The sequence below is a fragment of the Littorina saxatilis genome, linkage group LG9 (assembly GCF_037325665.1).
Source record: "Littorina saxatilis isolate snail1 linkage group LG9, US_GU_Lsax_2.0, whole genome shotgun sequence".
NCBI lineage: Eukaryota > Metazoa > Mollusca > Gastropoda > Littorinimorpha > Littorinidae > Littorina > Littorina saxatilis.
The window spans coordinates 34,960,034-34,987,005 of NC_090253.1; the positions used below are offsets into that span (position 1 = coordinate 34,960,034).

General features: G+C 45.4%; 1 protein-coding gene and 1 long non-coding RNA gene across 6 annotated transcripts in view; one reads left to right on the top strand and one right to left on the bottom strand.

Moving 5' to 3' along the window:
- LOC138977047 (microprocessor complex subunit DGCR8-like) overlaps window positions 1–26,972 on the bottom strand; it is a 55,357-nt gene that overhangs the window by 20,343 nt on the left and 8,042 nt on the right. For all 5 annotated transcript variants that reach the window (XM_070349951.1, XM_070349953.1, XM_070349955.1 and 2 more), the window contains exons 4-9: window positions 16,359–16,491; window positions 15,917–16,027; window positions 14,548–14,617; window positions 13,976–14,033; window positions 1,028–1,106; window positions 232–333 (exon numbers count right to left, since the gene is read on the bottom strand). In XM_070349951.1, the coding sequence (XP_070206052.1) occupies window positions 232–333; window positions 1,028–1,106; window positions 13,976–14,033; window positions 14,548–14,617; window positions 15,917–16,027; window positions 16,359–16,491 (553 nt within the window). The remainder of the gene's footprint in view (window positions 1–231; window positions 334–1,027; window positions 1,107–13,975; window positions 14,034–14,547; window positions 14,618–15,916; window positions 16,028–16,358; window positions 16,492–26,972) is intronic.
- Window positions 22,459–25,122, top strand: LOC138977070 (uncharacterized). The gene is made up of 3 exons (XR_011459222.1): window positions 22,459–24,063; window positions 24,529–24,703; window positions 24,986–25,122. It is a non-coding gene; the product is annotated as an uncharacterized lncRNA (long non-coding RNA).

Here is a 26,972-nt window from a genome sequence, read left to right on the forward strand (position 1 = left end):
CGCAGTGTGCGCAGGTCTAGATTAAAAAAAAAATCCCCCAAAATTATAACTTACGTTTTTTATGCCTGAAATTGACCCCTAGCATCCAGAAAATCCAGGAAAAGCTCAAAGCTAATTTAGTTCGTCTACAGCCGGCTAGGCCTAACCCTTCTTATTTCAAAGAGTAAGACTCTCCCGATAACTCAGGTGAATCAAAAAGTGACATGACCTCCGAGTTTATGCAAATCTTACCGAGTTCTTTAAAGACATAGAAAGGCTGGACCTTCATTGTGTGTTGAACATATTCATGAAGAATGCATACATAGGACTTCCCTGAAGGATTCAGGAAAAATTCTGCAAACAAAAGAACAAAAGGATTAGCAGAAGATTAAACAAATCTATTCAAGGATTTTGGTACTATCATACAGACTGGCCATAGACGAAACATATACAGTGGCACCCAGATTTTAAGACCCCCCATTTTAAGACACTCCCTCCTTTTTAAGACCTTGTTTTTTCAGACTTTCTGTTCATTACCTCTGTTAAATTACCCCTATTTTAAGACTCTTTCCGTTCTGAGACCAGATTTTCTCAGATTTTTGGAGGTTTTATGGGCGGTTCCACTGTACATTTTATTCCAAACATCTCATTTAGGGGTCAAGGTCTCATTTAGCTATCTGTTTGTATGCGGACCAGCCACATTTGTTTGTTGAGCTTAGGAGTCATGTCAAGTGAGGCTTGCCAACAATTAGGAACCCTTAAACCTTGCCAGAAGATAACATGACAGTGTAGGGAATGAACCGTGAAAAAATAGCATTAGTTCTGAAATCAGGACAAATTCATCAAGTTCAGATTTCTGTCATGTTGTTATTGCATGACCACACATTCTCTTGGTCTGACCATCCACTCAGGAACTGCTGCTTTCAAAGTGAGTGCAAGCACTTGGCCGTTCTGAGGACGCATTCAATCTTTTCCTTCCGACAGATAATCTTTCTCCAGCACATATTAATATTTGTTTCTCTTTGGAAAAAAAAGAGTGACCACAGACCTTTCCCTTTGTTCTTCTTCTTGTCAGGAGACACTGCTGCGGCTGGCAGAGAACATGTGATCAGCTTGGTACTAGCAGGCTGCACATACAAGTACATAAGCAATGAAAGTCGTTACAGACTTTTTTTCTAACATTGTTAATAATCGAAAATTTCAATAAGAAATTTTCATTTGATTAATATACTTACCCGAATAACATAAAAGCATTGACGCAGTCGAAGATGCTATAGGTCTGAAAATGCTCTCCCGTCTACAGTTAAGGGAGGCAACCCTTCAAAGAAAAAGCTGCCTCAGTGTGTTAGTCAGTGCGCTACTCCCTGGGAGTTATCTCCCCTATGCAGCGCCACCACCAGCTGACAGCACGTACGCTTATCATTCCGACTTTAATAGAATACATAGAAACTATATAGGCAGGTTTCATGGTATTAGGCCATTTTGATAGTCTCAGATTTGCTTAGTCTTTTAAATCCATATCTGTGAGAATCTGCTGTATTTGTTGTATTAACATGCAAACTAGTTGTTGTTTAAATACTTTTTTGAAAATAAAAGTTGAAATTTTTTATAATGTGTTTATTTATGTGCGTGTGAATGGTGGCGATCGTCAAAATACGGACGGATGAATTTACTTTTGCCACAGCATCACTAAACAAAGAACTAAATTCCAACACACACATGCACAAGTATCAATGCTGTGGTGGTTGAGAGTGCCAGAACACATTGAAATGATTGTTTTTCAACAACAATCGATATCCATAACACAAATTCTAACTTATACTAGCTCCGCAAAAAAAATGTATGGGGATTCGGATCTGTCCGTCCGCATAGCGATATCAAGAGCATCGAAACTAATTGTGATTTCACAGGACAAAAACACAAGTTTACCTAATTTTGTATACTGTAAATACAAGTTTGTGCACCCTTGAAGTGAGTTATAATGTTGCCGAGGTCAATTTGCCCTTGATCGAGGCACGGTGACCCGAGTTTCAAAGTTGCGATCCTGTCCGTCTAAACAATGTAACGATCGCCACATTTTTCTTTTCATTCAAAAACTAACCGTTTGGGGAGGAAGTGACCTCACGTTGTTTTACGTTGACGCTCGCGCTCGACAGAAAAAGACCGCAACAGTTTTTCAGTTAAAAAAATCGCAAAGTAATTACATTTTCTGAGGTTTTCTAGTGTCCGTCTAGTAACAATCGCCACTCTAGCGATCGCCACTGAGTGTTAAAGTCACATTTAACTCCATTTTCGACTGTTTTAAGAAACTATTTTGACGCTCAATCGTCACGTTTCAGTGTCGAAACACGTACTGTGCATTTGCAATCAGCCGGTGTGTCCAAACTGAAATGCGAGTGATGCCTCGATTTGTGGCGATCGCTCACGTGGTTGACGGACAGAAATACCTTCTTAGGGGGTAGGGGAACAGTTACTCCTCCATACAATAATGGTGTTTACAAATGATTGCAAACTTGTCTCTTTATAAACTGTTCAGACATGTCTTCTCTTCAATAATTTTCAGTTTTGCTCGGTTTGTTAATCAGGAGCACCCTGCAGTAAATGTTTCATCTGTAACAATGCTGGAAATGTTGACGTAATTCCAATGCCCATAACCTTCTCTTGTTACCTCATCTAGCCAAAACCATTGAAGATAGAAAGACATTTATTGAACAAACTAGATGCACAACACCAGTCTTAACACGTTTTGGTCTTACATGTATATGAAAATATTGATGGCCATGGAATGGTTTGAAAAAAAGACGGTTTTTTCCTTCAAAACGGTCTAGGTCTGCCGGAAGTCGTATTTTTTCAAACCATTCATTTGAGAATCAATATTTTGATGTACATACAAGAACAAAACTTGTTAAGAATGATGTGGGGCATATGTTTTGTTCAATAAATGTCTTTCTATCTTCAACGGTTTTGGCTATATGAGCTATATGCATGCATAGGATGACCGTATTGCTTTTTTTGCGTTTTCAGGGTATGCCGCTTTGCGCCTGGTTTTTAGATATAAATAAGGACCAGGACTATAAAATTTTTTACTGTTTTTAGTTGTAACAAACTCACTTTGTTGGAAAAACATGTCCTTTGAATTGTGTGCCAACATTTATTTTGTAGAATTTGAGTGTGTAAATAGTAAATTGCTGAACACAATACTGTGAAACCTGCCTATAGCAGGGCCGGTGGGAGGGACTTAACCATGTGATTCGGGTAAGTATATTAATCAAATGAAAATTTATTATTGAAATTTTCGATTAAATTACATATTCTTACTCCGAATCACCTGCTACTGGTGTATATGCCTTGCCGTGGCGTAGCAGCTTGCATGCCCTGATGATCCAAAGAGCTATGCCGGCCGGAGCCTTCATAGTGCTCCTGGCAGGTGTAACCACGCCGGACAGGTCTGAGGTGAATGGGGCCAGACTAAGTATACACCCTGGCCCTCCAGGTTGGGGGTTGTGCGAAGGGCTAACAACCCATCCATGGAAAAAAAAATACCCGTTACAGAAACGTCAACAAGAGATACAAGGAACATTTCGGCCCTGGGAGAAGATGGATCTCCAGCTGGAGAGCTTATGAAGCACGGTGGCGAAAGCCAGATGCCTCTGGAAACCACCGAGCCGACGACCATCATGTCGACCAGGACCACCACCACTCTCGGGACATGGAACGTCCGGACCATGTTTGAAACCGGCAAGACTGCGCAAGTGGCAGCCGAGATGAGGAACTACAACCTGTCCATCCTGGGAATCAGCGAGTCACGATGGACAGGCTCCGGACAGAGAAGACTCGTTACTGGAGAGATGCTGCTGTTTTCGGGCCACGAGGAAGAGGGTGCTCCACACACCAGAGGAGTGGCCCTGATGTTGTCCAAGACGGCACAGAGAGCGCTCATTGGATGGGAAGCCCACGGACCACGGATTCTCACCGCTACCTTCAGAACCAAGAAGCGGAGGATTAACCTGGACATCATCCAGTGTTACGCACCCACCAACGACACTGAGGAGGAAGACAAAGAGGAGTTTTACAACCGAATGGCCACCATAATCCAGAAATGCCCAAGTCGTAACATCACCATTGTCATGGGAGACTTGAACGCAAAGATCGGCAGTGACAACAGAGGCTATGAGGAGATCATGGGGCAACAGGGTTTAGGAGAGATGAATGACAACGAAGAGAGGCTTGCAGACTTCTGTGCTACAAACAACCTGGTCATTGGAGGGAGTCTCTTCCAACACAAAAGAATCCACAAGGCCACTTGGATATCACCGGACCTGTCGACGGAAAACCAAATCGACCACGTGTGTATCGGGAAGAAGTTCAGACGATCACTTCAGGATGTCCGCGTGAGGAGAGGAGCAGATGTTGCTTCCGACCATCAGCTCCTAGTTGCCAGACTGAGGCTGAAGCTGAGAAGGAATTGGACAGAGGGTTCCAGCCAACGTCAGCGATACAACACCACGGCCCTCAAAGACAACACTAAGATGCAGGATTTTAAGATCGCTCTCTCCAACAAGTTTGAGGTCCTGCAGGAAATACTCGAGGAAGAGACTATAGACAAGCAGTGGCAGGGAGTGAAGGAGGCCGTCACATCAACCTGCAGAGAGGTGCTTGGTCCTTTAAAACGCAGCCACAAAGAATGGATCACAGCAGAGACAACGAGAAAGATTGAGGATAGAAAGCTGAAGAAATCAGAAATCAACAACAGCCGCACCAGAATGGGAAAAGCAGAAGCACAGAAGAAATACACAAGCGCAAACAAAACCGTCAAAAAGAGCATCAAGGCCGACAAGAAAAACTACATGGATACGATGGCAACAGAAGCAGAGGAAGCCGCCTACCATGGAAACATGCGGGACCTTTATGCCACCATCAAGAAGCTGTCCGGAAAGTTCAGCAAGCCTGAGAGACCTGTGAAGGACAAGGAGGGCAAGTCAATATCTGATGAAGCAGGACAAAGGAAAAGATGGATGGAACATTTTGAGGAGCTGTTAAATAGACCAGCTCCACGGGATCCACCAGACATCCCAACAGCCAACGGAGACCTCTTCATCAACTGCAACGCGCCGACAAAAGAGGAGATCAGCCAGGCCATCAAACAGTTGCGAAACGGCAAGGCGGCAGGACCTGACAGTATCCCAGCGGAGGCGCTAAAGGCTGATTTGGCGACCAGCGTGGAGATGCTCTATCCCCTTTTCTTTAAGATCTGGGAAGAAGAACAAGTCCCATCAGAATGGAAAGAGGGGTACCTCATCAAACTGCCCAAGAAAGGAGACCTGAGCGCCTGTTCAAACTACAGAGGGATAACACTGCTGTCTATCCCAGGCAAAGTGTTCAATCGAGTGCTACTGAACAGACTGAAAGATGCTGTCGATCCTCAGCTGCGGGACCATCAAGCAGGATTCCGAAAAGACAGGCCATGCACGGACCAGATAGCAACGCTGCGCATCATCCTTGAACAGTCACAGGAATGGAACTCGCCTCTTTATGTTAACTTTATTGACTATGAGAAAGCGTTTGACAGCGTTGACCGACAAAGCCTCTGGAAACTGCTGAGACATCATGGAGTGCCAGAAAAGATCACCAACATCATCAGGAACTCATACGAGGGTTTGACCTGCAGAGTAGTCCATGGCTGTCAACTAACAGATGCCTTCCAAGTGAGAACAGGCGTGAGACAAGGATGTCTACTATCGCCTTTCCTGTTCCTACTTGTGATTGACTGGGTGATGAAGGCATCCACAGCCCAGAAGCGGAACGGAATCCAGTGGACACTCTGGACACAGTTGGATGACCTGGACTTTGCAGATGACGTGGCCCTTCTTTCCCATACCCAACAACAAATGCAGGAGAAGACCAGCACTGTGGCCAACAACTCCGCTCGATTTGGCCTCAACATCCACAAGGGGAAGAGCAAGGTCCTTAGGACAAACGCAACAGCCAACACGACCCCCATCACGCTGAATGGTGAAGCACTGCAAGAGGTAGACAATTTCACCTATCTCGGAAGCGTTGTCGACAAGCAGGGTGGCACGGACGTTGATGTTAGAGTCCGGATTGGCAAAGCAAGAGCAGCTTTCCTTCAACTGAAGAACGTATGGGCATCAGCAGACCTGAGCATCAACACCAAGCTCAGGATTTTCAACACCACGGTGAAGTCAGTCTTGCTGTATGGAGCCGAAACCTGGAGAACTACAGTTGCCATCACAAGAAAAATCCAGACCTTCATTAACACCTGCCTCAGAAGAATCCTCCGAATTCGCTGGCCTGACACCATCAGCAACAAAGACCTTTGGCAGCGAACAAAACAGTTATCCGTAGAACAGGACATTCTGCAAAGACGCTTCTGGTGGATTGGCCACACACTCCGCAAGACGACAACCAGCATCACGCGACAGGCCCTCACATGGAACCCGCAGGGCAAGAGGAGACGAGGCCGGCCAAGAAACACCTGGCGTCGTGACTTGGAGGCAGAGGTGAAACACATCGGCTACACCTGGAGACAACTGGAGAGATTGGCCCAGGATCGGAGTGCCTGGCGAGCTCTTGTTGGCGGCCTATGCCCCGGACGGGGTCAAAGGCATAAATGAAATGAAATGAACTCCGAATCACATAAAAGCAGATAGCTTCAACAAGGCGGTGGGAATCTACAGTATACCTTGGAACCTACTGTTAAGATCTGGAAAGGACTTGCCCTGCTGCCACCATGGCAGGTAGAGAACGTGAGCCATCCTGCCTGATGCCGGAGATGTCTCTGAGGTAAAAGTTCAGGAAAACATCTTCTGATTTCCAGTAAGCTGTGCGGAGGATCACAGTATTGATATCCTCTGAAGTGGACTTGACCCGCTCCTGCTGCCACAATGCGGGCGTAGAACGGGGGATGTCCTATCTAGTTCCGACGACGTTTCTCAAAATTGATAAAACGTCGTCTGCCTTCTAAAAAGCTGTTCGTAGAACATCATAGAGTCCTCCTGAACTGAGGACTGCTAGAGGCGTTGCCCAAGTTCTAGAATCGTGCACTCTTGCCGGTGCTGGAGGAAGGGCTGACTGCCTGAAAAACCTACTGAGCGGTTGCACTCTGGTGACCGGTGGGTGTTGGTCTGTTTAGATTAAAGCCAGAAAGTCTGGTCTAAACCTGAGTGAAATTGACCGTAAGCTTCATGAGTTACGTCTTCCGGACGACTGGAAAGAGCGTCAATCTCGCTGACTCTGTCTTGCTCCTGACGGACGAAAGAAGTGAAAACTTCTTGCAATCAGTGAATCCAGGAAGACAGTCATAACTCTAAAAAGAGAGCTGTGAGAGTTCTTTCTTTCTTTATTTGGTGTTTAACGGCGTTTTCAACCAAGAAGGTTATATCGCGACGGGGAAAGGGGGGGGGGGGGGGGGGGGGGGAGATGGGATAGAGCCACTTGTTAATTGTTTCTTGTTCACAAAAGCACTAATAAAAAAATTGATCCAGGGGCTTGCAACGTAATACAATGTATTACCTTACTGGGAGAATGCAAGTTTCCAGTACAAAGGACTTATTTCTTACATACTGCTTGACTAAAATCTTTACAAACATTGACTATATTCTATACAAGAAACACTTAAGGGTAAAAGGAGAAACAGAATCCGTTAGTCGCCTCTTACGACATGCTGGGGAGCATCGGGTAAATTCTTTGTGAGAGTTCAAAAGAAGAAGACGAACCTTGTCTTCAAAAGAAAACGAGAGTAGTATAGCTAGTATCAGTGTAAACAACGAACAAAAACCTGTGCGTCTACCTTTCGGATCGAACGAAGGGAGTTCCAGCCGACCAGGAGTGTAACCCTCCGGGGAGTGGAGCACTGATGGTGTTGAGCTTGAGTAAGCCACAGTACCATAGTCTCCATGAGGTAGCTGCTAAATTGTTCGTAATGAACCAGAGACAAGAAGACGTGTCTCTTGTTCGCTGGCTAGAGGCAGGAGAAAATGTCGAGCCTCATTCTGGCATTTTCTAGACTTCTACATCGAAGAATCGTAGAAAATGTCTTAAAACCGAAACCTAAGGAAATAACTTCCAGTTTCGACGAATATGCGTCCTCTCATAAAAGATGGACCGAGATTCGCTAATCAGAGAACCTGCGAGCCCGAAAATGCAGCCCGATTAAACTTATACGATAGCCATGCTGCCATGTCGAGAAAGATATCTTCTTCCCGCGTGCGCTGAGAAACTGCGACGTTCCGTAAAGCCCGTGGTGATCGCGCTAACAGGAGCACCGCTAAAACTGCGGTTCTCTTGCGGGCGCCGCGTATGCGGGCGCCGTGTATGATTTGCACGCAGTACATAACCGTATCGGAAATCGCTGCGCTAGGTGTTCCCAAGCGGTCACCCATCCTAGTACTAACCGAGCTCGAAGTTGCTTAACTTCCGTGGTCGGCCAAGAACCGATGCTCAGGACATGGAAAGAGACGCCTGTGTCAGGAGGGTGTAGCTATAGGGAAACCTTGAGTTATCCAGTTCGGTTCCAACCTTAATATTCCAACTTGGAATAGACTTGATTCAGTCTTGAGCGGGTGAATCCTCGAGCGGCTTTAGCGCTAGCGGGAAAGGTTTTAGTGTAATTTTCCCTAGCGAGTAACCCTGGATTCCAATTGACCTAGGATGGAAGCAAGAATCCTAGTGGGCGCTTGCTGTAGTGTCGACATGGAACGAACAGTGCCTGAGATTGTCCACTCGTTACTGAGGAGGACGAACTCTCCAGGTGACCGTAAGAAAATCATGCCAAGGTATGTAAATCCTTGGGATGGTGTGAGCCCCGAAAGGGTCTAGGAGATAGAAGTCAGCTCTAGAGAGGCGCGACCTATCTCCTCACGGAAAGCGAGAGTGACGCCTGAGTACATGATACCAGAGTCCTTCTCGGTGGGAAAAAGCTCTTGGTAGAGCATAAGCGTTCCTGAAGTTCCTTGAACCTCTGCGAACGCTCACCTTCCTACCGTAGCTGTGAATCACGGCCTGTTCCGATTCGGTTAGCCAAAAGTAGGCTGCTGCTGGTGCATGACCTGCTTCGAGTACTTGCCCAAGCTTGGCTGGAAGTGTGACGCAGTTCTGCTTTTCTGCGTTAGAGTCCGTGTCTAACGAAGACAAAGACTCATTGTACTCATGGGTTGTGACAGGAAACACCGATGAATGAACATGGCTGTGACCTTGAACGTCGTTACCCGTCGAGTATGTTTGACCAAGGGTGCCGGAAACCGGCAGTCATGTTGGTCTCAAACTGACTTTGAATACTTCTTGCCAAGGCGGAAGAAGTTAAAAGAAAGTCCGAGCAAATTCCGTTGTGAGACCGGAAAAGAAGGTGTGTACCCATTAGCCGACAGCTGTCGTGTATGACCTTCTTGCTACTTGGATTTGTGAGTCTGTTCATCTGCGTTCGAACCTAAGTCATATGCTGATACCGATTCGTTGTAAACCTGTGTAGCGGCGGGAAACGACAAATAATGGGACGAAAAATGTCCATAAGCATTGTTTCCTGAAAAGAGACAGTCGGAGGAACTGGAAACCAGAAACCACCCGACCAGAAGTTGTCTTCTACCACTTCGTGCCTCAGCAGGCTAAGATGGTAGGAGGTAGCAGCCAGAAGGCCGGAAGTGAGAGACGTGTCTGTTCAGCGGCAGTTGACTCGAAGTCAGAGAGTCACTGACACCATGAGATGGGGCCGGACAGGCCGCGTGATGGGACGGGATGTGTCCGTAATCAGCAGAGCCTGACACAACGGTGTGGTCGGCTTAACCAGAAACCAGAAACCCAACTGACCGCAAGTTATCCTCTACCGGTCCATGTATAAGCAGAGAGAGACGGTACGAGGAAGCAGCGACTTCCGGTTGTGCGTCAGCATCGAAAGTGCGGAAGTCACGGTGGCCGAAGCCTGGTGTGACTGGTGCTGCGTGAAAAACGGCTGGAAGCCGTATGCCCGTAGGCCAGTCTGCTTGTCGGCGATTGACTGCGTATCAAAAGCCGAAACAGACAGGCAAAGAGCATAGTCATAGTTGCCTAAATCAAAAAAGGCTGGTCGGCATAACCGGAAAACGGGAAGCCAACCTGCCGGAAGCCTCCGAAGACGATGTGCCCTCAGGAAATATCTGGATGTTACTTCCGCAGCCAGTTCAAGTGCCACCTTGAGTTTGGCCGAAAAACCAGAACTCGTCTGCTCACCGACGAAAGACTGAGAGTCAGACGCGGCGACAGACGGGCAAAGACTGTAGTCATAGTTGCCTGTGGCAGAAGGGTGATGGGGATAACCGGAAGACGGAAATCCGACCGAACGGCAGTCGTCCTGCCTCACCTCATGCCTAGGGTGAGTAAGATGAAAGGCAACAGATGGAGATTCTTCAAAACAGAAGTAAGCTTCATCCTCCTTTCCGGTCCGGAAATCGTCCATCGCCGAAGGAGCAACCAAGAAGATGCTTCAGAAGACGAGTCTGATCAACAGCTGATGACTGCATGTCAGAAGCCGCGACAGACGGGCAAAGACCGTAGCCTAGATTTCCGGAAGCGGAAGGCTGATCAGCATAACCGAAAACCGGAAAGCCAACTGGCCGGAAGTCATCCTGCCTCACTTCCTGCCTAGGCAGAGGATGGTGATAAGAGGTGAAAACCATTTCCGGCCGAGAAACCGGAACCATACTGGTCGCCGAAGCCGACGGCTGATGCGACTGTATGGTGGACTGCGGCCGGAACCCGTGGTGCCCGTAGGCCAGTCCTATGTCCGACGCCGTTACAACACCTGGGTGTGCGCTTACGGGTGGACCTGTCCTTCCGGTAAAACCGGAAGCGCAGCAGCCACGGAAGCCAAAGGCTGGTGTGGCTGCTGACTTTGTACCGTATCCCTTGTGGCATGAGGACCGACGAAGGGCATTGGTACAAACAAACCTTGCAGGTCGTGACCCTGCATTGGCCGAGTCCCCGAAGAGACATGTCCCCCCGAACCCCCACCCAAGGTGGGATACGGTAGAGGCCGGCCAAGAAGAGACCTTTCTCCCAAGAGAGATTGACTGGATGTACCAAGAGTACGATTAGTCAGGTCTGAAGCATCGGAAGGGCGGGTGACAATAGCGGAAACCACATCAGTGACGGAGGTTGAAGTCCCCAGCGTGGCAAGAGAACCCCTAGAGAACAGCGGGGGGAACTGCTCATCGACGACAATCTCTCCTGAAATTCGGACTGAACCAAAGTGCGAATTTCTGGAATCAAAGAACCAAGAACACTTGCGACAAGAGCGCTATGGTCAGGTGGGGGGACAGGTGTAGGGACGGACGAAGTACCGGCAGAAACACTAAGTCCACATGTGGATGAAATAGGTACAGCAACGGCGATATTTTCATTATCAGACACATGAACAATGGCTTCAGTCACCCTTTTAGAAGATGACCTGGCTGGCTTAGCCGTGCCCTTGACTTCCCCCTTTAAATTGCGTTTGGAAATATCTTTGTCATCCAAAATGGCGGCCAAAAATGTCTACTGAAAATCACACAGTCAACACTGTGGTTAACTAACAGCAGCCAAAGCAAACATGCCAAAGAAAAATAAGAAAGGAACGGTCTCACCAAAAGGAAGACACAGGAGACGATGTAGACGAGTAGTGACCGGTGGGAAGCCTTGCAAAAGCAAAGTCAAGATCGGTCACAGCAGAGCAAAAAATTTTGTGACCACTCGCTCTCGCTGAAAAAGTCGGAATGATAAGCCACGTGCTGTCAGCTGGTGGTGACGCTGCATGTCCCGTAGGGGAGATAACTCCCAGGGAGTAGCGCACTAACACACTGAGGCAGCTTTTTCTTTGAAGGGTTGCCTCCCTTAACTGTAGACGGGAGAGCATTTTCAGACCTATAGCATCTTTGACTGCGTCAATGCTTTTATGTGATTCGGAGTAAGAATATGTAATTTAATGAAGTGGTAAGTATTATTTTCAAAATAAAATAAAATAAACAACAACAAAACCATTCTGTTTAACATCAAATTTAAAACTACAGTGCAACTAAAACAACAGACACACGCAAAAACTAGTTCAGTCATCCAATATGTGCCGGTCACACAAATCAGGAGGGAAATAAATAAACTGGGACAGCTGACAATCCAAAATACACCCGAGGGAAACACTACTGTGGGAAGTGTACCATTCACAGCAAAATACCCAAGTACACAGACTCATTCTCAGTATTTAATGTTTTTCCCCCCCTATTAAATGTTCTCTTTGGACCTTTCTGAAAGTTAGTTAGCAAGAAGGAAAACAGCTCCTTAATAAACAAGAAAAGCAAATGCTTACACGACTCGCCTTCATTATCTAGATTATAAATAAAATATCATGACATTTTGATAATTGGTTTTCAAGAATCATAATAATTATTAATTGTTTTAACCAAATTGAGTTATGGCTGGCCTAGAAAAAAATATGTGTACAGTGGAACCCCCCTTTTAAGACCTCCACAAATCTGACAAAATCCGGTCTTAAAAAGGAAGGAGTCTTAAAATGGGGGTAAATTTACAGAGGTAAATGAATAGAAAGTCTAAGAAAACCGGGTCTTAAAAGGAAGGAGTCTTAAAATGGGGGTAAATTTACAGAGGTTATAAACAGAAATTCCAAGAAAACAGGGTCTTAAAAGGGAGGAAGTCTTAAATTGGGGGGTCTTAAAAGGGGGGTTCCACTGTACTCAGACACTTGGGTGACCTCATTTGTGACACTATCACATCATAACATGATAATAATAACAATAATAATAATAATAATAATAATAAATCACTTTTCTATAGCTAAAGTCCTGATTCACAGCTCCAAGTGCTTTACAATTCCAATAAACACCACACACACACACACAAACACATGACATACAAATCATGACATTAAAAAATACAAACAAACTAACCCATCATAGCGATAAGAACAAGCACACAGTCAATAACAACAACACGTCGAATCTGCAAGCGGCAGAGAAGACGAGCGAGAAACAACGGTACGCGTAGGTTGATTAGACTGCCCCACAACCGGCTGGTCATTCGGGGCAGAAATAGGGACCGTCATAACAGCATTGTTAGCCGCGTCGGAAACAACAACCAAAATAGGCTTAGGGACAGAAGTGGAAGACTTGGGTTTAATTTTCCCTTTCACATCAGCCTTGCCGCGCTCGCGCTTTTTGTCTCCGTCAGACATGCTGACAACAAAATGGCGACAAAAAATTCCAAAATGGCTACCACAAAATACGTGACCAACACGTGGCCGAAAATTTCAAGTAGCAACTGAAAAAAAATACGTTCGATACAAGTAAAGGAACGAGCTCACCAACTACCAGTGCAGCGGGTGAAGAGACGGGTGTGGGTGCCGGTGGGTGTCTAAGCAAACACCAAACAGCGAACTTCCACTAGAGCCAAAAAATTCACGACCTGCTCCCTAGAAAGCTGAAGTGTCGAATGATAGGGGTCACGTGGTCAGTAGCAGTAGTGACGTAGTACGCAGGAGGGGAGGTAACTCCCTGGGTGCGTCGTCATTACCATAGCTACGTTTACACTTTTTTAGTTGGGGTTGCTCCCCTTAGACGGGTAGCCTTTTCAGACCTAGCACTTTAGACTGAGTCAACTGCTACATGTGATTCGGAGTAGGAATATGTAATTTAATTCACCTTTTGCATGTGTAGAAAATCAAAATCTTTAATGCATATGCATTAAATAATTAACGTGCGTTAATCATTTAGTTCACGTGTATAGGTTATGAGCCAGACGGCTTTCCATACGGACGGACACGGATGAATGCCAAGACTCGCCCATTACTCAGGTGAGTCAAAAATAAAAAATGTACAGGTTATTTTGCTTTCACTGCATCAATCCTTCCCAGCACAACCCTTCCAAATTTAGGACTTAATTGCCCACCTTCTGGAATGTTTCACAGTTCTACTGCTATCTAAATATGAGATACCTGTCTACCTCACATTTCAAAACTTACAAGTTCTGGCCGAGACTGTTTCTTAGATCCCATGTGTTTACGCCTATCCCTCCAAGTCCTGCAAAATTGATGGGTGTGCAAGTGATGAATTGAGAAGAAACAGGATTACTTCAGAAATCATGTATCAAACCACAAGGAAAGGTTAGCCTTGGTCACCTAAAGTGGCTGTGATGTAATTTCTATTTAACTAGGTTCACTCCCAAACCATGTTTTCACTGCTGCTATGACCGTAACCCTTCTCCACTCTCAGCTCAGACATACTGAGACACTTCAACTGCTGGACTTGCTCTGCTCATCTCATACTTTCTCATTTAGCGTTTTTTGTTCCGGAGACTATTACACACGCAGCAGCAATGGTATTTAAAAAGAAAACATAAAAAGTGCTTTACACAGTTGCCAGACCACTATAAATGATAACCAAACAAGTACTAAACATATGGCCCTCCCCGTAAACAAAATTTTATGCAGGTATCTTTTCAAAGAAGCGAGCTGAATGCACAAAGTTTGACTACTCAGTTAGAAAATGTCAAAGTTTGTAAAAGTAACATATGTGATGATTCCCAACCACTTACTTGTATCTCTGAACTGTGACAGTTTTGAACTCAAACAGCTGTTGGCAGTATTCACGCAACTGCTGGAAATCTGTTGAAAGAGAAACATAAAAAGTGCTTCACAATGTTGCAAGACCTAGTAGATGTAAGCGACATGAAAGTATTCAGTCAATCTGTCGTCCAGAAAGATCAAAATGTTACACACTGGTACAGTCCTTATTGCGACTGAAAGCCAAAATACACACACACACACACATGCGCTTTTGCTTGTGTTTAAAAAACCCAAACACATTCCAAATGGAGGATCGAATATAAAAGATTGTATGATGAAAAGAATATTCGCAAAATCACCAATTACACATCATACCTGAAAACCTACCTCCAACCCTTTACAGGTGTATACAAGCCTAGCTGCACAATCCTCTTTTCTACCTATGTAGCCTGCATTCTCTAACCCACACATGTTAGCACAGACACACACCCGCGCATAAAGAAGTGTAAGCTAGAATGATAATAGGAGAGAAATGGGCACATCTAGGGTTCATACAGGTTTTTGTTCTAAATTTCAAGGACTTTCAAAGCTCACAATGAAACACTCGCTGCTTATTATACCCATTTTGTGCACACTGATTTAAATCACTGGATGTTGAGAAATTAATTATTTAATTTTGTCTGTTGTTACTAATGTCAGCACACATTTGCTACTTTCTCTAGCCATTCATCTCGGAAGATGCATTGACCTGGCATCTTGCACTTCAGGAAATGATACCAACAGCTCCGCCAAACTACACGACTAAACTAGCAGACGATGGTTTAGAAGCAGACAGGCTCATAAGTGAGTTTTTAAGGACTTTCAAAGATCTTGCCAATTTTTTAAGGACTTTCAAACACCTAAATTTGATCTCTCAATATCTAAGCACTTTAAAGGATTTCAAGCACCTCCATGAACCCTGCACCTTTTACAACAAAACAACAACAAAAAGAAAAGAATGTCTGGGGTTTTAACTGGAAGAATTCTTCTTCTTCGTTCATGGGCTGAAAATCGCACACCCATGTTTTTACTCCGCCATTTAGGTAGCCATACGCCACTTTCGGGGCAACTGGAAGAATTCACATGCAAAGTTTAGTAAGCACCTGTCCAGTTACGTTGAATGGGAATTACTTTACACACAAACATACCGACAGACAGAAGGACATAGCCACTTGACTTTCCAAGTGATCCCAAATATTGACTGAATGTTATAAAAAATAGAACGATCAAGAATTCAAATGTGCTTGTCATGACAGGAATATTTCGGTCAATATCACAAAAGACAACAGGTGTCCTTTATTTTGAGATGTCCTCTCATCAGAGGGGGCTCACATCGCAGGTAGCACTGTATTTACATACCCAAAGATGTTTCCCTTTTCATTTCATCAGCCGATTTGATCTGAACTGAAGGAAATGCACTAGTCAAGTCATCTTTCACAGGAGAGGCTCCCTTCAGCGATTCCGGCTTCTCTGAAAAATAAAATGAGAAATGGAATAAGCTTATTGACAATACTAATGACTAAATGCAAGTACAAAACAAAACAGCCACTGAAAGTACAATGAAGAAATTATTGTTTGAGATCAACTCCAGCAAAACATCAAGAACATCAAAAACATAAAATATCCACTAAATAGCAAATTATAGCAAATAGCAGATTATAATATCAACAATTATTTTGATTAAAATACTATGAATTAAACAAATAATAGTGCCACCGCCCCCCACCATCAAAAGCTTAGGAACAGGAATACAAAAAATACACAGCACTTGGCGTTCTAGAAGACAGCTAGGGATACAAACCCTCATCTGGTGGAGCGGCAGCAGGGGGCTCTGGCTGTTGTGGAGTTTCCTGTTCGACCTGTGGCTCTTCCTCCTTCTGTAGCTCACGGCGATACTTTAGGCAAGGCACTGCACTGATGGGAATATCATGCTTCTGCAACCATATTTGCCACTTATGATATACCATCCTTATATAATATGACTACTGTACTACATTACAGTCCATAGTTGATGCAAACCACTATTTTAAAATGTCTTTACTTATTGCTGTTTAGATTTTTCTGTTCCTCCTGTGGCTCTTGCTCCTTCTGAAGCTCTAGACTACATGGCGTTCGGTGCTATCGTTTCGTTAAACTTACACATTGTTCCAACTACCAGATCTTTTCATTTTTATAAAGAATACACAGAGCAAAACAATTTAGAAAAATTATCTCCTCTGAATCTTTTTGTATTTAAAATGGAAAATTTTATAAGTAAATTTTCATTTGATTAATATACTTACCCCAATCACATATAGCATTGACATAGTCTGAGATGCTAGGTACTGAAAACGCTTACCCGTCTAACAATTTAAAGGGAAGCAACCCCATCACCAAAAAAGGCAAACGTAGCCATGGTAACGAGCCGGTACCCCGGGAGTTACCTCCCATCTAGTGGATACTACGTCACTTCCTACCACAACACGTGGCAAATCATACGGCTTTAAGAAAACTAAAACCATAAGCGGGGCAGGCGGGAGGGCCTACACTATGTGATTGGGGTAAGTATATTAATCAAATGAAAATTTACTAATAAAATTTTCCATTAAATTACATATTCTTACTCCCAATCACATATAGCAGATAACATCAACAAGGCGGTGGGAAAGAAAAATCTAACTCACTCTAAAAACCTTGCCAGAAACTGGCCCGCTGCCAAAAAAAAAAAGGCATGAAGGGCACGGTGGGAAAGAAAAATCTAACTTACTCTAACACCCTTGCCAGGAACTGGCCCGCTGCCAAAAAGTCAGGAAGGGGCCAGAGAAATTCCTGATAAAAAGCCAGGCTGTCTCTTAGACAAAACTTGCTAAAGACAACTTCAGAAAGCCAGGAAGAAAGAAGAGCCCGGGATTACATGAACCCGAGCCGAGAGGAGGGGAAAGACAATCTGCCCCCCCCCCCCCCTTCTCTATTGGAAGGCAATGCCAAAGCCCGACAAAACCTGAGAGATATAGGTCAGCTCCAGAGAAGAGTGACCAATCTCCACGCAAACAGAAAGAGAGAGACCTGAGTACAAGTACCAGAGTCCAACCCGATGATAAAAACTCAAAAGAGCAAAAAGCGTTCCTAAAGTTCCAAGAACGCGAAGAAACGCTCACCCCCCCCCCCCCCCCCCAAGCACACTGTACTGCTACTCTGCGTTAGAGTACCAAGGAACGAATCATAGTACTCCCAGGTAGTGACATAAGAAAACATCAGGAAAAACCCTGACTGCGATCTTTTGACATCGTCACCCATAAGCATGCTAAAGAAGGGTGCCGTAAACAGCAGTCTTGCTGCTCTCAAAAGAGATGGTAACCAGATATCCTCTACCCGTTCGTGCAAAAGCAGAAAGAGATAATACGAGGAAGCAGCTACTTACAAAAGTGCGTAAGCAACCGAAAGAGCGGAAGTCACAGCGGACGAAGTCTAGTGTGACCAGTAACCATGAACAAAATGGCTCAAAGCCATAGAATCCGCAGTTCAGCCTGCTTGTAGGTAATTGAAAGCGAATCAAGAACCCAAAGCCGAAAACCCGACTGGTAGGCATACAGGAAAAAACATGAAGCCGACCAGTCAAAAGACTCCGGAGACAAAGTGTTCTCAGGAAAAAACTGGAAATTTATAATCGAGACTAAATCAAGAGCCTTCCTGAGTTTGGGCGAAAAACCAGAACGCGTCTGTCCACGTCTGAAAGACTGAGGGACAGACACTGAGACCAACCGGCAAACGCCGTAGTCATAGTTGCCTGTGATAGAAGGGTGACTGTAAAAGGAAACCCGACCTAACGGAAGTCGTTCTGACTCACCTCAGTAAGAGGATGAAGAAAGATTAGAAATCTGCCAACACAGGAACCGGAAATGCCATAGTCCCCCGCGAAATGCAGGAGACAATCGCACAGGCCAAGGCTAAGAGCCGTGATGCCCGTAGGACAGCCACTATTCCGAAGTACCCGCCGAACACAGGTCAACGAAAGAAACAAAAGTTTCAGCTGCAAACAAAAGATGCTGGGCTATGAGCCCACAGCAAGGAAATAAGAACATTAGCCAGCCCCCCCGCCAGAAGGAGAGGACTGGCCAAACTGAGAGAGAAGATACGCCACAAAGGATGACTCCTCAGACCTACATTGCCAAAGCCAATGCCCCCTCAGAAAATCTGAATGTAACCTCCGAGGCCAACTCAAGAAATCTTAAGTTAGGACGAAACACCAGAACAAGTCTGATCGCTAGAGAAAGACAGAGTCGGACTCAGCGACAGACAAACAAAAACCAGCAAGATCAACCGTTGTTTCTAAAAAAACCTGACGTAACTAAGACGCCGGTAAGAGAAACAACCTCTCCGGCTAGCCGGAAGCGTGACAGAAGCAGCAGCCCGTGGCTGAAACGACTGTTCACCGACTGAGGCCGGACGCCAGTAAAACCATGCACTGTACGTGCGAGAACAAAAACCCTCCGACACCAAACCGCATGAGCATAGTGAAGCGAGGATATAAGCAACTGCTCTTCGTTCACACCACCAAGGCTGAACGAAGACTAAAGACGTCATCAGCCAACTGATCTACACTGAAAGTGAACAGATCAAATAAAACGGCCATAAATATTGTGATGATCGTCTCCAAAGAGCCAGTTCCAACAAATTAACGTCCTATCACCTCTGAAGAGACAAGGATGCGTTCTAGTACTGACACAACCAAGTCTCTCGTCAACTGTTTAACCAGCAGACGAAGCCATCCCTACGTCACCAGAAAGGTGACCGCAGGAGAGCAAAGGACGAAAGCAAGCCGAAGCCTACGTAGCCGTAGCCAGCAAAGGCTGAGCCTGTTCCTTAACCTGCCATGAAAAGACCAGCAAAGGAACGGGAACAAAAGGAATACCCCTTCAGGCATGAAAAAGCTTCGCCAGAAGGTGGTATGCCACAGAAGGGGACTCTTCGAACCGAAAGAAGGAATCCTCCTCCTCCGCGGAACGGAAGTCCGACATCGCCGAAGAGGCAACCAAAGAGGAAGCCAAAACCACCGATGCACCTTCCGGAAAATAAAGGGAAAACTCTCGCCACAGCGTCAAGAACAACCTGAGCTTTAACGGAAATCCCGAAAAGTCTCTTCACTAGCCACCGACTGAAGACAGAGTGGACGAGCGAAAGACAATGCCGAAGTCACATCCACCAGAGGCAGAAACAATGCACGGGATAACCGGAAACCGGAAACCCGCGTACCAGGACATCATCCCAACTTATATCCTGACTGGTGAGAGTCAGGAAAAGCCAAATGAACGTCCAAAGACAACGGAACTGAATGGACAGAAGCCACCCCACCCGAAGGGTGACAAGACGACTGCCCCGGCCGAGGAGACCAGAACACCCGAAGGCCGGCCGCTGTTCCTTCCTTACAGACAACCGTCGGAAAAAAGAGGAACAGAATATCCGGACGAAGCCGGAAATGCAACCGACGAAGTCGCACCATGCGAAAACGAGGGCTGCTTAGACTGAGGCCGGAAGCCAAAAAGCCCGGAGGCCAGTCTCCGGTCAACCCCAGCACCGACACAGAGTGACCATGTGGTGAGGGACCTATGATTCCTGTAAGGAAATTAACGGGATGTAACCTCCGCCGCAGCTTGAAGAAAAGACTTGAGCCTTGACGGAAATCCCGACCGTGTCTCTTCGCTGACCACAGACTGAACTTCAGAGTGGACCAGTGAAGGACAAAGACCAAAGTCATTAACACCAGCGGTGGAAGGAAGCACGGAATAACCGGAAACCGGAAACCCGTAACCCCGGAAATCGACCTCACTCATCCCTTGACCATGAGGAAAAGGGTAAGTAGACCGACCATCCGACCACCGGACCTGGATAAGCGGAAGTCACAACACCCTCCGGGTGAAGCAACAACTGCCCCGGCTGAGGCACCGAGTGCCGAAAGCCGACTGCCATACGGAAGTGACAGGAAGAGAGACAGCGTATCCGGCCGAAGCCGGAAAACGCAGCCGCCGAAACCACAGAATGCGGAAACAAAGACTGCGCAGACTGAGGCTGGAAGCCATAAAGCCCGGAGGCCAGTCTGCGGTCCATCCCATCACGAACGTCGGAGCGCACAAGTGTAGGAGGACCTATTGCCAGACACTGTTGCTTCCTCCTTGACATCCAAACGGAATTGCCAGGAAGAAGAACGGCAAATCCGTCCGAAGCCGGATAGCAGCCGCCAAAACCGTCAACAACGGAAACGAAGACTGCATAGACTGAGGCCGGAAGCCATAAAGCCCGGAGGCCAGTCTGTGGTCCCTCCATACACCGCTGCTCCAGCGTACGTGTGTAGGTGGACCTATGCTTCCGGCCGAAACCGGAAACGCAGCCGCCGAAACCGCCGAAAGCGGAAACGAAGACTGCATAGACTGAGGCCGGAAGCCATAAAGCCCGGAGGCCAGTCTAGGGTCCCCCCCCGTCACCGTAGTCGGAGCGACCAAGTGAGGGAGGAACCGTTTATCCCGGTCGAAACCGGGAACGGCCGCCGCTGCCAGTCAACAAAGTCCGATCCTGCAACAGGCATTCTTGTCAACTGGCCGCAAGCCACCGCTGCTGGTCAACAACCCCAATCCTCTAAAGGTGGTGTTGGCCGACCAGCAGAGTGCAGGAAGTGAAGCTGCCCAGATGAACCGTTTCCCAGCAGGGAGTGTCCAGTCGCCTCACCAGGGCCGTCGGACCAGTTCAACTTACTTGAGAGTCCACCTGAGGAGGCGGAAACCGCTGAGGCAGGAACCTGAATTCCGGAAACCGGAAGGCACGACCAGCGAAGCAAGTGACTGCACATCCCCCACCGCAGGCGGAAATGCGGCGCTGCCGGAAACAGCAGAGCGCTGCATCTCCTCGTACACCAACTGCGGATCTCTGGAACGAGGGACTGTAACAAAGAGGACACAAACGCCCCCTGCTCCAAAGCCAAAGCAAAGGAGGAGACAATAGTAACGCTAGAACACACAGAGCTAGCACTATTACCAAGAGTTGCGGCCTACGACCGAAACTCGGACTATCCTTTCCGTTTATCAGAGTCAGCCATGCTGACTTAACAAACAAACGAAACACAAAACAAAAATTACTGACAAAACGCAAGTCCGAACGGACAGAAAGCTCAGTAACACACAATGTTCAAAGAACAACAAATAACCACGCTTGCAAACTACTAGAGTAGACAAGCGGAGGCTAACACACCAAAATATCACAGTCAACTGACCAGAATACAAAATGGCGAAAACGCACAAAGTCACTGACAATACAAGTCCCAAAGGACGAAAAATCAGTCACTAAACAGCAAAAAAGTTCGTAGAAACAAACAAGAACGAGCTCACCAAAAGGAGCCCGCACAGGAGAAAGACGAGTAACGTGGCCGGCAGGTGAGGAACTCACACAAAGCAACCACGGGAGCGCAACAAATTCAACACCCTCTCTCTTGGGACGCTGAAAGTCGTATGATTTGCCACGTGTTGAGGTAGGAAGTGACGTAGTATCCACTAGATGGGAGGTAACTCCCGGGGTACAGGCTCGTTACCATGGCTACGTTTGCCTTTTTTGGTGATGGGATTGCTTCCCTTTAAATTGTTAGACGGGTAAGCGTTTTCAGTACCTAGCATCTCAGACTATGTCAATGCTATATGTGGCCATTTCTGCGAAAAGGGACATTCTTGATCTAAGCCTCTGATTGGAGAAACGCGGGGTCAAAGTTAGAGCAAAATGTAAACAAACTTTGCTGTGCTGACTGATGCCCACTTCAAGTTGAATTTCTAAAATGTTCAATGAATTATCAGCGATAGTACAATGAACAGCAATTTAAAGTAATTGAAAATAGTCTTGGGATCAACATTACATACTTCTAAAAATGTTTATGTTCATTCCTCCTCAGGAAAAACACATTGAACCGATGACAAGTTGACTGCGATGATGCCGAAAATGGCGACAGAGTGTTTTGTTGTGCTTCGAGAAATATTTTTTCGTCGCTAGTTTTGGTCAAGTTAAAACAACTTACCTATTTTTTGTTTAATGTTTGACAGTAAGCTTAATATAAACTTTCATCTGGAAGCACATTCAGCAAAGTGATGTAGCCAAATCATCACACAGCTACATTTCACTAGACGGACCTATACGCATAGTTCAGGTAGATCTGACTTTCACGCGACCGTAGCACTGTACGAAAAAGCAGACGACAAACGCAGTTGCCCGATGAAGAACAGTTACTCCCCGTTTTCATCTTTAGTTGCTTCCCTTGCTAAAGTTACTGATATTTAGATCAGTGGTTACTGACTCGGGCATTCTGTTCTTTGCAGCTGTGAATTCTGATAGTGGAAGGGCAAGTCAGTCTTCTCAGTTGAACACGGAATGTTCTGCTGACAGAAGTCACTTTGGGATAAGACAACGATTTTGTTGACGAGGTCAATGCTGTTGATTCAGAATAATTTTGTTGCACTTCGCCTGGACATTTGCAGACCTGTTTACCCCTAAAACATTGCATGTGTATTTTCTGGGAGCAAAATGAGGCAAATGTGTAGTTTTGTAATTGAATGTGTAGAATTTCTCGTCGACCTATCACAACAACAAGAACAATGATTGCTACTTTTTACTACATGTATTGATTGACTGACGGAAAAATGGGAATTGCAGACAGTGCAATGAGCATGATGTTTTCCTTTCCGCGAAGAGACAAGGCATGGGTAGTCCTGATGATATTTTGGCAGAAAGACTTGGTTCGGCGCATTGCTCGTCTTTTTCTTTTTGGTCGGTGGCCTTTCGGAGTCATTTTCTTCACAGTTCTCATCTGTGCTCTGCGTTCAGCCATTGTGTCAAAACGCCCGCATGGTTTGGCAGTAACGCTTTCAGTTGTGCCCGGCATTCGCTTGGAGAAGCCTATTCGGCATTAACAAGCTACAACGCAACGCCCGTGGGCGCTTTACGCGCTGCACGCAGCAAACGACTGCTGGCCGAAAACATGGATTGGAAAATGGATCGGTCAAGGGAGATGAAGAAAATTACGGATTGTGATATGCGTAGCCGAAACAATACCGTTTGCGTGCAGGGACGGGGCGGTGTGAGAGCACAACGGGACAGGAACAGGTGTAAAGACGAAAAAGAAAAGAAAAAGAAAAAAAAAAAAATTTTTTTAATTTTTTTTTTTTTAAATACCGTTTGCGTAGAAAACGACAGACTTGCGTAGTTGCGTAGTATATTATTCAAATTCGTAGTTTACTACGCTCAATGTGTAGTGTAAACGGGTCTGCATTTGTGACTCCGAAATCGAAGCAGATACTTTGATCACGATGGTGTTGTAAACGTTCATGATGACAACGCACACTACTAATCGGTTAAAGAGTTCTCCAAGAGCATAGGCCTATTGCGAAGCAAGGTCTTCCTCTTCCTGATCGTTTGAATGCCCGGACATCGTAAATGAGAACCTGTTGCTCTTACCGTTTGCTGTCTCCACTTAGATCTATGACAGGCTACAATTTCAGGTAAGTTACCATATAGACTGCAGTGTGTGTGTGTGTGTGTGTGTGTGTGTGTGTGTGTGTGTGTGTGTGTTGTGTGTGTGTGTGTGTATGTGTGCGTGCGCGCAGCTTGTGTGTGTGTGTGTGTGTGTGTGTGTGTGTGTGTGTGTTGTGTGAGGGTTTCTGTATGTGTGTGTGTGTGTGTGTGTGTGTATGTGTGTGTGTGTGTGTGTGTGTGTGTGTGTGTGTGTGTGTGTGTGTAGTGTGTGTGTGAGAGAGAGAGAGAGAGAGAGAGAGAGAGAGAGAGAGAGAGAGAGAGAGAGAGAGAGGAAGAGAGATGATAATGACGATGATGATTTTGATGATGATGATGATGATGATGATGATGATGATGATGATGATGATGGTGGTGGTGGTATGTGTGTACGTGTAGTATGTTTTTAAACTCCTCTTTTTTTTATTTAACCATTGTTACTCTCTTTCTCTCAGTTTGCTGGCGTGGAACAGCAAACAAGTCCAGCAATTCACCGGACAGTGCAACAACAAAAGACAGAAGTGCCTGGCCACAAAGCAGGTGTTCGACAGAATGGGGCAACAGCAATGTCCAGCCGGTTCCAGTTCCAAGGAAATCAGCATGGTTTACCCTTGGGACTTTGCTCAGTAGGTAAAGACATATTAATACTTTACAATTTGTCAGTACTTTAAAAAAAAAAGGGGGGGGGGAGGGGAACAATAGTTATATTTGTGTTTATGTGCTGTTTTCTCCAACAAAGAAGCACACACACAGACACACACACAGACACACACACTACATTTTCGATAATGTCACCATACCATACCAGCTTAGAAATGGCAAGTGGATAGGTACCCAAAACCAGACTTGAGCTGTGCAAATAGTGGTTAATAGATAATATATTGATCAACTCTGTGGTTGCCTTTGTTTCAGAGAAGCAAGTCTTCTACCTTGCGAATGAGGCAGGGGTACAGAGGAGGGTAGCAACTTCAGTCTTCGGCATGGTGCATCAATACTTAGGCATGCAGTTTTGTGTGTGAATGAACAGCACAAATCCATTTTGAAAATGTCTTGATCGTCGGCCACATCAAATTCGACCTTGATTGGCATTTCAGTTTGTTGAAAGTAAAGGGAGACGTTCGATAGCAGAGTGCACGGATGACATTTTCAATTCAGTGAAGTGATGGACAGACTGACAGACCCACGTGTGCAAGGACACACAGCACCATGTTACTTTCTACAACTGGAAGCTGTATTTACCAAGGAAACTGAACAATTAATCTTTGTTATGAAATGTAGAAGTACCACAACTTCAAGTCGACAAGTGTGTGTGTATTGTTTTCAGCAGACAGACTCAAATAGTTTGTGTTTGTATGTGCGTGGGTGAAGAAAGAATAGAACATGGAGGGGGGAGAGGTAGTATGAAAGAAGAAGAAATATTCGAGAAAAAAAATCATATGGCTGATTGTTTTTTCTTCTGCATGGGAGGAGAGAATGATAGAAAAAGACGAAAAAGTAAAAATTAGGGTAACGTAACAAGAAGGGCAATAACTCTGGAATGATACATTATTTTGACCTAAAACCATACAAGTAATAACGGCAGATGATTGAACTTACTATTTCCCGACAAAAGTTTGTTTTTAAAAGTTTGGCCATTTTAAGTCATTTTGGGGGTATCTCCAAAAAAGGGTCATAACTCCGTGAAAAATAAATTTGAAGGTCTGAAATTCTCACATCACGTTCTAAATATAACAGTCTGTCAAATAAAATCCAAAACTCAAAATCGATAAATTTGTCAAGAATGTCCCTTTTCGCAGAAATGGCCACATATGTGATTGGGAGTAAGAATATGTAATTTAATATATGCGTCACGGTATGTACAATATTTTCTTATCTCTCATCTGTAGGTTGATTTTTATTTTTGAAAAATTCTGAGAAAAAAGATTTTCCTCTTAAAGGCGTCCAACAGTCCGAAATACCCATGGGTAAAGGCGGAGCCTATTTTCAGTGACCAACAGGTCTCAAGTTACCTAGTCTGGCAGAAGCAGTGGCCATGACATTCCGCTTGTTTAACGGCACAGTGCGCCTCCCGTAAACCATCACAGATACTGTCAGGCTTTTACACACAGCCCCATTTGAACACTCACCAAACGGGAACATCAAAGGTGTCCTACGTAAAGAGCGAGCAATTTTCAAAGAATTAATTTTGCAGATTGTGTCAGAGACAATCGGACCGTGGTACGTTTTGGCGCTTGACCTAACTTTTAAAATCTAAATAATAAATTGACAGCTTGTTACACAAACATTCTTAAATCATAAAAGAATTCTTTTTTCATCAAGACAAGATCAGTACAATTCGAAGTTTTGAAAGTTTGAAAAAAGAAACGCCCGGAAGCAGGGTCACGCAAGGTTGTGGTTCTCGTAGCAGACGACGGTTTATGTCTATCGCCAGTTCCTCTGAACAGTCAAAAGCCATCGCGAGAGTTCTTGTGAACCACAGCCGTTTGTTTCGTGCATAGTCAGAGGTACATAATAACGCAGTGATCGCGCTAGGTATTTTTCAAACCGGTATGACGTCATGAGCTGGCTACAAGGCTCTCACGAAAATCGGTAAGCTTGCCAAGGCAACCAGTAAAAGACAAACAATGACTTACAATACATTAAATCAATGTCAGTGATATGCGGACGTTTTTTCTCCCCCCCACCCCCCCCCTCAAAGCAACTGTCGCACAACTTGACAGTGACACATCAGCAGCCGCTGTGAGAGAGAGAGAGAGAGAGAGAGAGAGAGAGAGAGAGAGAGAGAGAGAGAGAGAGAGAGAGAGAGAGAGAGAGAGAGAGAGAGAGAGAGAGAGAGAGAGAGAGAGAGAGAGAGAGAGAGAGAGAGAGAGAGAGAGACTTCCGAAATAAAATAGGAAAG